We start from the raw sequence: 14,224 nt of genomic DNA on the forward strand, positions 1-14,224 counted from the left end.
GATGTGAATAGTTTTGCAGGGCAGAGGACAAACAGGCTGGAGCTGAGGCCAGTGAAACGTCTGAACTTTCTCAGGGTTCACTATCGGCTCTTTAGACACATGCAAATGCCAAATGAGATGAAAAGAAGAGTTATGGAATATAGTGTCTCCATGAGGTTAGGAGTTGGTTCTGCTGCTGATCCATTAATCTATTTGATTAAGATTATACAGATTAAAAAGTGAAAAAAAATACTCTGCAATTATGACTATTGGTCCAGCTAATATTTAATTTTCTCATCGTAAATGGAAAAATAATGGATGAATCTTAAGTCTAAAAATGTTTAGATAGTGAAAATGTGCAAGGCAAGATGAGTTCTACAGCTTGATTTTCTGTGTCCAACAGTACAAAACCCAAATTTATTTATAAAGATCCATTGACATAAAACACAGAAAAGTAGAATATCATCATAAGGGCACGGTCACATATATCACACATGCCACACTGCGGTTTGCCTCACAACAGGAAGCAAATCATTTATTCGCCTCCTCGTTCACACATAATGAAAGTGAACAGTGAGGCACTGACACTGATGAAATAAGTAATGAAATAAGAAGTTACCATGGTCATGTCATGGATGTTTGAGTCATGTGAGGTTGAAGCACCTGTACCGTAACACCTTGAATAGACAAGCATCTCATTTTAAGCGTCGACTGATTTCTCCAGGTTTTCACAAACGACGGCTCACTTGACCACAGTTAGTAACTCTGCTCATTTCATGGTCATCATCCATTGTCACTCACTTCCGTTGTGGGTGCCGTTCTAGCTTTGTATTTGTGTTTTCCATTGAAGCACTTGTATGAGACGCTTTGGCCACCGAAGAGGAACTTTACAACCAAGAAATGTTCACTAGTGTTCACCGTATGTGATTATATTCTTGACCTCAGCCCTGCTCCCTTACCACACGACCATAGATATCAAAAACATCTGCCCATGTTTGTTCAGTCCACTCCTTTATAGTCGGTGTGTTTCTGTGTTGTACGTCATCATTTTCTACATCCTCCCTGTGTTTGTGCTTCTCTCATTTCATCATCACTGAGAACACATAGAGAGAGAGAGAGTGTGTGTGAGGGAGAGAGGGGTGGGGGGTGGGACTCAGGCCTGTCGGCAAAGTGAGGCTGCCAACGAGAGAGCTCTGCATTAAGCCTTTTCACTGGCACCTCAGAATATCTAAAGCTTATGCCCACAATACGGTCCTCTCTCCTTCTCTCTCCTCCTCTTCTCTTCATATTCCAGAGGTAACAGCTGTTTTTTCGAGTGTTTCACATGTGGTTGGTATAATTATGCAGTGGCTGTGCACACATGCAAACGGTAGAACTTATCTTGCAAGCTGGCAGTGTGTGCTGTAAAGACGTCCACTCCACTTTATTGAGCTCCTCTTTCACAAAAGTATCCATTGTTAAAAAAGTTGTTTCTCTCTCCCCTACTCTCCCTCCGTCTCGCCAGCCCGGGCAGTCGGGAGATAATCGAAACAGGTTGTTCAATCCTGTCGGCAGGCAGCAGTCGCTGTGAGCACCCCCACCTGCTCGTTAATGGTTTAGAGAAATAAAGCAGTCGTAAACGTACATTCGCCACCGCCATTATGCTAAAGTGTCCGCAGTAAAAACACACACAGCTCCCATCCACCCCTGCAGGTGCTCTAGGTCACAGCTGGGGAACTGGCGAGAGATGCCATCGGTCCCCATATGATCCAAGTTTTTGAGGGGATATTGATTTTTTAATCATTTATTTTCTACTCAAGAGGTTGGAGTTTTTTTGCGTCATTTCACTCTACTTTAGCTGCATATGCATGAAAATTAAGGATAATATATAAATTAACACCCATCAGTTTCGTCACAGGAGTGCCGAGTGAGGAGCTGTTCAGGATATGTGATCATTAACACGACACATCACGTCTCGGAATAGCCCCAACATGGTGTCTGTGCTTTTTCCAGGCCACTGCTCTGCTCTGAGTCTTGTTCTGTCGTATTGATCAGAGATTAAAAAAAGGCTCTTGTCCCGTGGAAATTTGTGTACATAGAAACAGAGACTGAATTAATCACTGAGAGGAGAGGGGAGACCAACACTGTGGAAAAACGAAACAAAAAAACCATTTAAATGTAATTCAAACTCTTCCTTTTAGTCATACCTTTAGTTGTTTGACAACACCTGTAATATATTTCACTTGTCGACCCAAATACAATTTTTGACTATGTTTTAAAAACCAAATGCTTGATAATTTAAATCCACTTGATCTGTGGAAGCCCCAGTGGAGGAGGGAACAGTGCTTCAGTGCAAAAATGCACTGTAAAGTTCAGCCAATGCAAATGTGAGGCTTTAGAAGACAGAATGAGGACTGTGGATTTTGTTTCTCATGTCGTACTCATGAAATAGTGTCAGAAAGGGATCTTTTTGCTGCCACTGTAGACAATATGAATAATTACAGCAAGAGAGACTGTGGCTCAAGGAGGTACAGAGGGTTGTCCACTAACTAGTCTGCATTTCAAAGTGTTCTTGGGCAAGAGACTGAACGCCTTACTGTATAATTGGTGTGAAATAGAAAAAATGGAAAATGAAAGCGCTGAATACAGAATTATGAATGTGTTTGTTAATTGGTCAACGCTTCTTGTAATGCAAAGTGATAAGCATGGTCTATGAGACTGAAAAAAACACTCCATAAATATGGTCCATTTATTAATGTATAAACGGGCATCACGGTATTGTTTTAAGACAGACTTATTACCAATGTGGCGCATGCTTCAAGTGCCCATATTCTGTTTGGGGATTTTTCTTATTCATGTAAGCTGCGTTAAGTTACTTGAATAAGAATTAAGTTTTCAGTAAAGGGAGTCCTCCTCTCCCAAATAAAACACTGCTCCTGAAGTACTTGAACACATTTTCTTTTTTATGAGCCATCTACGTCAACTGTAACATGTAACATTAACCCACCAGTTAGTTTGGCAGAATCAATGCCATTGCAACTGTGCCTACTGCGGTGTTTATTGTTCCCGACCTCTGGGGCCTGACATTTCCAACACATGCTGAACCAATCACAAAAGAGTGGGCCAGCTGACCAATCAGAGCAGCCTTGGCTTTTTGGGAAGGGAGCCAAGCGTTAAAACAGAGCCATTGAGACAGAGGGTAATAAGAGGCACTGCAGCAGTGTACATTGGGCATGAGACAAATAAAGGGTATTTTAAACATTATATATATTGTAAATCTATTCTACTAGACCCCATACTGATGATAAACGAGCGGACATGATTTGAAGAAAATTATTTTCCTGAGTTCGAGAACTGTGATTCGAAGTCTGTGAGGACGTGTGTATCTTCCTCAATTTGCATTTGACTCCCATGGTGACTGTGAGTGCAGCTGGAGCTGCAAACTTCCACACTGCTTATCCAAACACACTCTGAAATTATGTACAACTTAAATATGCAAATGTGTACAGCACTTAATGTCTCCCATGACTGACACATGATCTGCTTTGTGCATCTCACACCTAACTGTACAGTACAATATGCAAAGTGTGTACATGAAGCGGTGCTTGAATATAACTTATCACACTTGTACAGCATTAGTAACAATCGATCTGTGATCTTGTCGTGGATAGAGAAAATGTGAGAGAGTTCGACACAGAGCCTTTACAACAGCCCACATGAGAAGAGCTGATGAAGATAACCTGACAACCATGTCTTCCTCATTTTCTCCCCTACAATGATTGTCATAAACTGAACATCTTCACTCTGGTGGGGTGTGTGTGTTTGTGTGTGCGCGTGTATGTTATCTGTTCCTTGTGCTTGTGACACGGGAGGTTGCCTGTGTTTGGACTGGGGGTCATCTCTATTTTGACAGCAGTCTTTGACAGCCAGTAATTGGTTTCCTTTTCCATGCCTCTCAAAGCTCCTGCAGAAAAAGCAATTTTAGGAGCCAATCAATTCAAATTCCAGCTCACTCAAGATAGAAAAGCCTGTGCAGCTTTAACCTCCCTCGCTGTCCACAGGATAGCTGGGATGATAATCTACTCCTGTACCCTCTTCAACCCAACCCCAGCCTACCTGTGTACACACTCTACCCCTGTCTTTCTGTCACCCACAGGGGGAAGCACTCATTTCCGCTTTCTCTTGAAATCAATTGAGTGTGATAATAAGAGTTTATACTGTAAGTGGTTGGGTTGTGTGTTTATGAACCTGGAAAACATGTGCGTCTCTGTCTATGTGTGCATACAAACATATGCACCCATGCACACACTATACTTTTCATACAAAGACATTCAGTACATGCATCCAATCATCAGACGTGCATTAACGGGCATGCAGACACATATGAATGCACCGGTACGCAGGTACACCAGCATCCGTACCACACACACACACACACCCACACCCACAGTGGTGTTTGCCTGCCGGCTTCTCCGTTCTGATGGAAAGAAACACATCATTTAACCAAACTGGTCAACTGAGAACTAATTTCTCTTTTGTAGTTACTGCCTGAGGTCCCGAGGGGTTGCAGAGTTTATATTGGCAATCAGCAGCTCACTGACTCTTTGTGCAGAAACTTCTTAACAACTTAGTTTGGATTTTGATCAGAACACTAACCCTGATATCTCAGTGTTCTGCTGCAGATTTTCACCACCGCACTCTGTGCCCAGTAATTATCTACAACACATACTGCCATTATGTCTTGGTAACTTGACATTCAGAGAACAGGTAATTAACCATCAAGGTTTTGTAGAATCGTGTTCAATAGCAATTTACATCATCATCCATAGTTCTGTTGGTTCTTTGAACTCAGTTATTTTGGAGGGTCGCTGTTTTATGAATCCATTAGCATTGCTCGTTTGGCATGAAAACTATGGATCCCTGTGAATCATGTGTTGAATCATTGTCATTGAGGCACATCCAGTTTTCATTTCTGTGTCATATCCTAATTAAATCAGACACACACACTCTTTGTGCAACCCACTTCATCAACTTTTCCATCACTGTCCAACTGTCCAACCAAAAAGCTGTTCAAGCGACCATGGCGACAAGGGGCAAATGTACCCATACCCGGGTGTCAAGGACCCAACCCCATGGTGTTAAGTTACTGCAAATCCCTGAACAATCACTCCCATCCATCTGCTGCCGGCCGTCTGTGTCTAAAGTTGAAAGTCTTTGGTGAGCAGTTAGAAAAGTGACTGTGCCGTACTGTCAGGGTGATTGTTTGAGCAGTGAATGAAGGGAATTGGGGGGGTAGGGTGGCTATCGTCTTTCTTTATTCCTCTCTCTGTATGTCTGTCTGTCTCTCTCCACGTCTGTCTGTCGCCGTGGTGTGAAGGGCTTGGCCATAGAGGCAGAGGCAGCATTAGCTTCCAGGCTGAGCCTGGCTCCTGTCACTGCCACGATAGCTGTCACGCTAACACCCCCATCACTATCATTGGAGCACTTATGGGCCTGTCATTCACATGGGAGGGAGGGAGGTGTCAGGGGGGAAGAGTGTGCCAAGGGAGATATGTAGAGGAGAGTGGAAAGAGACAGTGGAGACTCAGGCGTAGCTCAGGATGCAGAGAGAAGGGTGAGGTAAAGACAGGAAAAGATAAAGGGGGGAGAGGAGGAGAGGGAGGAGGCAGGAAGTTGCAAAAAGAGTGAGGGGAAGAAGCAGTTGAGTGGCATTAAATGATGCGGTCATTGAGACACGACACATGAAAACTCAAAGGTTAATATAAGAACCAGACTAAGGTCCCAAACACCTCACAAGTATTTAGCGTCCCACTCTCGGCTCATTGAGCAGGATGTGCTTCGCTGCACCTAACAACAAAGTGAAGGCCATTTGGACATTAAAAAGAAACACTGATTCACTATCCAGAACGTTGTGGTGGAAGCTCTCTGTGAAATTCCGGGCTTGAGCTAAACAGCATGGTGTAATTTTTAGAGGGGTGGAAAAAAAACATTGATAGCTGCAGCCGTTGTTCCATCTGTTGAGAGGAATCATAGATGCACACTCACACAGATGTACGCACACATATCCATCAATGCATTTGATTTAGAAGGCAGATATATATATATATATATTCTTGAACACACGTAAATGTGCACACATACATCCACATTTAGTTACAGCCAAATTCTTCAATGCATGTTAACTCTTCTTCAATGCATATTAACACTACTCTCACAACATCAGCTTTTTTGCATAAGTCACAGCCAAATGCAAAAAAGCACAGGCGCTACACATTCACGCACAGGCCCTCATAATAAGGTCGCTTTTAGGGCATCACTGAATCACAGTGACCAGCATTGTGGTTGACAGAGCAGGCTGCAGACACGTTCAAGTTTGGCCCTTCAACTGACTGCAGAGCCACTGAAGTGAAACTCTATTACAACAGCCTCTCCAGGCACGATCCATCAGCTCTGGCACAACATCCTGCGTGTACGCATCAGTGCATGTGTGCACATGCGCATGCATGTGTTTAAAAAGACAAATGGTGTTAATGTGGCATTTCATAATGTACAAGTTTTCTTGTAAGTGTTGTTCTTTATGTGGCATTTCTCCGACACCCTTTTTATCTACAAAACATATGTCAGCAGCTGTTGCTGTTTTTAAGGCTGCGGTGGTTCATGTGGGTGAAGAAAATGTATCGGTTCTCCCATCAGATTTAATCCAGTCAACACCTGAGAGAGTGAAGTGTGGCTTGCATGTCTTCAAATGAAGTTATACAGTCACACACAGCTGTTAGAATGACACATTTTTGAAATGGAGTGAAACTCAGTCATGACAGAATATTTGATGCAGCCATTTGGGTGCACCATGTCAGTAAATACAGTGTTGTTTACCACACAGGCTTGTGCACAAATACACAAAGGCTCAAATGTATGCTGATAAAAAGTAAATAACAATTACATGAACATGAAATGAAAAAGAAACATATCTGTTACTCTGCTGTTATGAACACAGTCTGAAACTTCTAGTTGTCTAATTTAATTGTACTTATTATCAACCAAGTCATAGAACTTTGTACCTGAAACATCCTGTGATAAAACCATGTCATGAACTCCCCTCCCTTCAGTTTTTACAGCAGCAAACAAATAATCACTCACTAAAGTGGACAACAACTCGATTAAGTGTTCGGAATTTCCTTTTTTTCCATTTTCCTGAAAGATCATAGAGAATTAACAAATGAAACAAAACCAAAAGCATGTGAGAAATAAATGAAAATCTGGATAAAATACTGATGGACAACAAAAGCAGAATTTCTCATCAACCTTCATCAGGAAGTAAAGATGAGATTTTGAAAGTTTACTCTTTTTCCCTGTATTCTCTGCACAGGCTACAGACGGAGATGATGACACATTTGGGCTTGTGCGTTACTACTTCAGTGATGAGCCAGACCAGTAAGATCAATTCACACACACACACACACTCAAACAGTCAACACAAACATACAACCACATTAATTTTTCATTTATATGGCCTCTTGTGAACAATTCCACTGCGATGTTTGAGCCACACAGCCCCGCCGGAGACAGCTGAGCTGCAACGATATCTGGCACTTTTCCTCACGTCTGCTCTCTTCAAGCCACAAATATACACAATCGCATACAAAGACATACTATCACTTAATCCATTAATTCAATATCTTCACTGTATCAATTTGTGTTGCTTCCCATTTGTTTCTCTGTAACTTGTACGTTTTTGTTTGGTTTATTTAGTCATTTCTTATCTCAGTATTTTTTTATTATAGTTACTTTCTATGCAAGTGTTTGCCCCAATTGATGCAAACATTTGAAAAACATTGTTGTAATATAATCATTACATTTTTTTTATTTTATTTAAATGTATTATCTAAACATATAAACCTACACTGTTGTAACAAAGAGCTTTTCTCTTTATTATAACAGAAACCATTAACTAGAATGACAGTCGTTATGTGATGAATTGTAATATACATTTTATTAAGCCTCTAAGAAACCATAAACTATTCAGTACATCTCATTACCAGATAAAATAAAAATAAAAATCAGAAACACCTCCCAACCACAGACATTTTATCCAATGGTTCTTTTACTGATTTTGTGTCCAGGTTTTCATTAGATGATGAGACTGGTTGGGTCACTCTGCGGGCCAGTCTGGACTACGAGCTGATGCGGCGTTTCACGCTAACGGTGCTGGCGAGGGACGGCGGCGGCGAGGAGACGACAGGGAGGATCCGTGTGAATGTGTTGGACGTCAATGACAATGCACCGCTCTTCCAGAAGGAGGCATATGTGGGCTCGCTGAGAGAGAACGAGCAGGCTGTACAGCCGGTGGCACGAGTCAGGGTGAGACGTGATTAAAAACATGCACATATGGTTATAGTTGTAGAGTAAATTATTGATTTAAGAGTAAATTAAACCTACAACACTTTTGTTCATGACAGTGTGTTCCCATATAGTTTATTCTTATAAAGACCACTTTTGCAACTGAGGATCTCTACCTGATTACAATTGATTATAATACCACCAGTCATCAAACTCACAAGCGTTTGATTTTGCTGCATCGCTCTTCCATCTTTCCTCTGATTGACTATGGAGTGACTGTGTGTGTGGGTGTGGGTGTGGGTGTGCACTGTATCCAAAAGGAACAGGTCACTCTGGTGTGTTGGCCATCACTCACTGCCACACAAAAGCCAAAGGTACACAGGCACAGTGGTAACTAATGGCTCAGCGTTTCCTCAGATTGCGCCCTGGAGAGAAAGACTATTACGTCCCTCGTGGCGGCGGCTGCAGCGGTGGCTTACCCTGCCCCAGTGCACCGTGGTGCCTTGTGTTCACGTTGAGGGAGTTGAGCTGATGACTGGGCTCAACGCTTGGCTCACTGTGTTTGATTAGTCTGAGCTAACCTTAAACGCTGCTGATATTAATACGCTGCCCGAGAGGAGCTGGGGGAAGGCAGTCGCCCAATTCTGTGTGTCAGCGATATGCCCTGGAACCTCACACACACACACACACACACACACACACACACACACACACACACACACACACACACACACACACACACACACACACACACACACACACACAGTATAGAGGCATTATAGAGGAGGAAAGAGAAAAGGGGCTAAAATATATGGGAGAGGGTGTGTTGAGAGACAAAGCAAAAGAGAGTTTTTCAGCACTTTGCTTCTTTCTTTTTCCAAACAATGCCTGCAAGGTTTGTGCCTCCTACCACTGTGCTTAAGCTCTCCAACTAAACCTTTTTTCATTTTCTCACACTTCTGATTCCATTACTTCCTTTGCCACTCGTCTATTTGATTTACTTTCCCCGACTCGTCTTACCTCTGAGTGGTAAATGACAGTCTAATATGAAACTATTTGTTGAAATGTAATATTTCTTTATCACAGCGGACAGTCTGGAGAGAAAAACACAGCTTAATAGGTTGTGAGAAAGAAAGGTATCGCCTACTCAACATTTTGGCATCAAATCAAAGAGTAGATATATGCGTGTAATGGAGAGATATAAGTGAGTGTTTTGACAACCTGTCCAGCCTCTAATGATGCCAGTGAGGCCCAGTAGACCCTCCTCACAGCCGGAGGACTTATTTTTAAGTTCCTGCCAACTCGAGAATAATGAGGGGGCGTCGTCATTGTTGTTGATGTTGTTGTGGATTAGCCCTGCGAAGTATGGTTTCATCTGTCCTCTGCCCGCTTGGCTTGTCATGGCTCAGTTGGTGTTCATCCAGTATTGACGCCTGCGTCACTTATAGCTAGCATCAGCTTTAATCTATCCAATAATATGTCATCACTGACTGCCAGCTCCCCTGCTGCACTCATACACAGACACACAGATGCACTCATGCTGCGGAAACATACACACACATAAATATAAGCACTGCCGGCTGGAGCATCTTTAGTCTTGTCTCACTCACTCAAAACTTCCTCTATCTGTGGACTGTCACAGAGCCACATGTTAAAGGCACTCCCACTTCCCCACCCCTGTCTGCTCACCTACAGGCTACAGATGATGATTCTCCTCCCAACAACTTCCTGACATACACCATCACTTCAGCCTCGGCCTTCATCGAGTACTTCAGCATTACCATGGTGGAGGGCTACGCAGGTACACTCACCTCCAGGAGCATGAAGCCACAGTATTTGATATGGTTGAGCATTAGACACATTTTAAGTTGTTTACACTTCTATACTTTTGGTTGTTGCTTGTCATTCGACCCACAACTTTGTGAAAAACGACAACTGAGTTGTAACTGAAGAATAGTTAAACCCTTAGCCTTTTCGACCACTAATTTTAATGTACACATTTACCGATTTATCTACACATATGCAGAGCTATGCATGCTTTTACAGATTTGTCTACACATGTACAAAACTCAAGACACTTGCAAATCACATTACACATTAACAGAGATTATACACGTTTACAAATCTGTTTACATACACACAGATTCTTTATGCACATTTGCAGGTTCCTGTAAGCATTAGCAAATCTTTGCTCGCATTTGCAGATACACATTTACAAAACTGATTAAGCACACAGAGATTGAGATGCATTTACACAACTCTACAAACACACACACACACACACACACACACATCCAAGTAATATTGCTGAAATATTTCCAACATACAAAAGCTCCATTTTCTGCGTCCGCCTCTCCCTCCTTTCACCAGTGATCAGTGTGACCAGGCCTCTGGACTACGAGCAGGTTCCCAAAGGGATGATCTACTTGACAGTGATGGCCAAAGATGGAGGAAACCTAGCCCTCAACAACACCGTCTCTGTCACAGTGGAGGTGATAGTAAGTACAACACTGCACGCACACACACACACAAACCTTAGTACATTTATAAATGGTCACATTTAAAATACAATGCAAAAATTACAATTGCATCTGTCTCTTTTTCATGGACATCTCTGTCACTTGTAGTACACTTGCCACCAACCTAAGGCCACAAGCCCAAAATTATCAGCTTTCGATATTTATAGTTTTCATACTGTGATCAAAAGTAAAGCAAACTCTTAACAGTACATATAGCCTTGTTTGCTCTTCCTATTAAAAATGTTGAACTCCGGTTTGTCAAGTATGAGGTTTAAAACACATTATAAAGACCCAACTACTCTTAATGTGTATGTCTTACCAGTTTACATTGATTTGTTCATATCACAACAGTTTATATTGAGTTTACAGTTTACAGTATATATTGTACAGTATCACCACACCCTTACAGGAAAATCATGAAGACTTCCTGTAAGGGAGACCATTACTGTGTTGTCCTTGATCATATTGATATAAATCCACGAGCAGATTTTGGTTTGATGTTTAATGTCACTGACATGGATCAGAGGGTTGGAGGAATTTTCCTAGAAACCCAAACCGTGTTAGAGTCAAACCTCAGCCAGTCCAGTGTAACTCCATTTCTCACAAAGAGGTCACAGGGGTCAGGACAGACTGACCAAAACAAAAACCAGCAGAGCACATGTCCAGTTTTTTCATTAATTTATTTAATCACCATGTTCACCTGATAGAACAATATTTTAACATTGTAGACACATTTACAACTGTATTTGTCTACACATTCTATTAGCTTGTATGACAGTGGCCCTCAGTCAAGTACATTACAGATTTAACTGTATTCAACATTTCATGCTCTATGATTTCGAGATGAATCCTTCATAAAGACTCCCAGGCACTGCTTGGAAAAAATACAATTTAAAATATTAAATGTTATAAATAAATTTGAATTCATCTTTAATTAATAGAATGTAAATATGGAAACTGATAAGCATCCAGCAGAGTGGTAAGACACAGGACGCAACTTCATCCCGTAAACTCTGGTAAATATATTTATACGGCGGCTATGGCTCAGGGGGTCGGGCCTGTATTTATATATTTATTGTTGATACTGTAATTCAGGCTGCTGAATGTGTTTACATTTCAGTAGCATTACCGTGTGTTTTGCGAGAGTTAATACTTTTATTTTCAAAAATCATTTGACTCTTTCAAATGATGTAACACAATTTTTTATTTTCGGGTTGCTTAAATAGTTAAAAACAATTTTTTTGTCTTAACCTAAATCCTTTTAATTTGCTCTTTATATATATATATATATCATCAAGCTTGGATTGAGTATTTAAGTATTTAATGACTCTTGCTGCTGTGACAGACGCACCCTGTGACAAAATCCTTGCAGTCTCCCCACGTTCAAAGGCACAATCTCCAAACCTTTACAGGAATCTTTTCATTTAAGTTCCCCTCAGATGTGAAGTGTGAGGCTTGAGACACTGGGAGGGGGAATTATGGAGCCGTTTGTGAATACAGACTAAGTTGTTTTTATTTGTCTAAATGTTGATTTATATGACCAGCCAGATCACAGTGGATTGTTTCACACCTTCCACTTCACTCCCATATTTGGTTTTAGTATTTCCTCATTGTCTGAATTAAACAGTTTGATTTCATGTCTGACTGCAGCATTGTTTGCATTTTTATCACACACTGTGCAGCTATCTGAGCTTCCAGTTGGGTTTGTCAGTCTTATCTCTAAATGTCTTATTTCCAGGCAGTGGAAAAAGTCACACTCATCTACACACTCACACAGATGGTTTAATATCTTAAAGACTTGCTCAAGGTTGTGGGTCCTATTTCTACAAGATATTGCTGCTGTTTCTGTTTCAACCTGATAAAATTAAATGTGTCTTTCTTTCTTGTTAATGTGCCATCTCTCTTTTCTCATGGTGACCATCCCATGCACATAGTCTAATTTGTTTCTCACATCATGATTTTCCATATTTATATCCAAATGATCAATTAATCCATGAACATGAAACATTTCAACAAGTTCCTAACTAGTTACATATATTGTATAGGATAGTGGATATGTTTTGTGCAGTTAGCTTTTGATACATTTTTGAATACAGTTTTTTTGTTGTCCTACAACAGTTCAGTCAGATAACTCATGTTACGAATATTTATTGCAGGAGGATTAGTTGGAGTTTGGCGTCTAGGCTCCGACTTCATCACTTCCTATTATTACCATGAAGTAATGGGGAGGGATGAGCAAATATATTTAAGCCCCCTGTCAGAGCCTATAGGTGGATGCTGGGTTGGTGGAGGGACTGAATCGACAGGCAGTGATACAGACGCAGGGCAGCAGAGGCATTGACAAGCGAAGGGAGAGATGTGAAATCTTTTGGTTGACTGCCTATGCATCGCCCCATTAATATGCAATCCTGTACATGTATCATGTACCAATCGCTATTAGCGATAACATAAACCACCATAATGTATCACTGCTTTTGCAACCCCTGTCCGTCTCATTTAGGGAACATATTAGAAAAAAAACATCCTGCACACTCTTGTATAATCTTTTTGAAATGTATTGTAAATACACTAGAAGTTGGATCATTAGATTCCGTAAGATATATTGTTTTTCTGTTGCACAGTGTAAATCTTACGCTGCAAACGGCAATGATCTTGATGGAATCCATTTAAATCTTTTGTTATGTAAATGGGGTGAACCTACAAAATCTGTACTGCTGACGACAGTCTGTATAACAGACTACAAGGTTTAGGTGTCGTTTTTTAAATAATTTTTGTCTGCTTTTTTCTGTTGTAAATAGTAAAGATGAATGTTGATCTTTTCAAAGATACTGTAAACACAGCATAATGAGCAAGCAGAGCTCATAGACATACTTCTACTCATTTCCCTGGATAGACATCCATTATACATGTAAGTTTCTGGTCATAAAAGAAGAAATGACAGAGTAGAATAGATGAATCCGGCTGGAGCAGTCTTTGATATGCAGGGACAATAAGCACATCTGTACACATCCTACATGAGGGAGAAATACTCTGTAAAACAATGAAGAGATCTTTTCTTGTAAAAACCAACAGGGAGACATATGCACAATTCTGTATTCCCTCTCTCTGTGTCTGCATCCATCTCTCTGTCCTCCACAGTGTCGTGACTCACACCACAGGGGTTTATCAGGCGCTGGCAGCATCACACACACACAATGCTTTGCAGCAGCGTAACACAGAGCCCAGACAGATAATGGTAGCAGTGACTGTTGTTTAAGTGTTAACATTTCTCAGCGGCTCACACAGTAGGGAGCCTCTCTGCGAATAGCCACACAACTGGATGTGTTGGTGTGAAATGGAGTCTAATTCAATGAGTGGGAGGTTGTGAGAAACATAAATGCTCTGGTGAAGTCTGTGTAACATTGGCTGTG

At 41.2% G+C, this 14,224-nt stretch overlaps 1 protein-coding gene across 2 annotated transcripts in view; it reads left to right on the top strand.

Annotated features, from left to right (window-relative positions):
• The window catches only part of cdh23 (cadherin-related 23), a 157,549-nt gene that overhangs the window by 96,956 nt on the left and 46,369 nt on the right, over window positions 1–14,224 (top strand). For both annotated transcript variants that reach the window (XM_034608223.1, XM_034608225.1), the window contains exons 14-17: window positions 7,325–7,389; window positions 8,079–8,316; window positions 9,991–10,096; window positions 10,666–10,793. In XM_034608223.1, coding sequence (XP_034464114.1) covers window positions 7,325–7,389; window positions 8,079–8,316; window positions 9,991–10,096; window positions 10,666–10,793 — 537 coding nt within the window. The remainder of the gene's footprint in view (window positions 1–7,324; window positions 7,390–8,078; window positions 8,317–9,990; window positions 10,097–10,665; window positions 10,794–14,224) is intronic.

The sequence above is a fragment of the Hippoglossus hippoglossus genome, chromosome 15 (genome assembly GCF_009819705.1).
Source record: "Hippoglossus hippoglossus isolate fHipHip1 chromosome 15, fHipHip1.pri, whole genome shotgun sequence".
NCBI classification, from domain to species: Eukaryota; Metazoa; Chordata; class Actinopteri; order Pleuronectiformes; family Pleuronectidae; genus Hippoglossus; species Hippoglossus hippoglossus.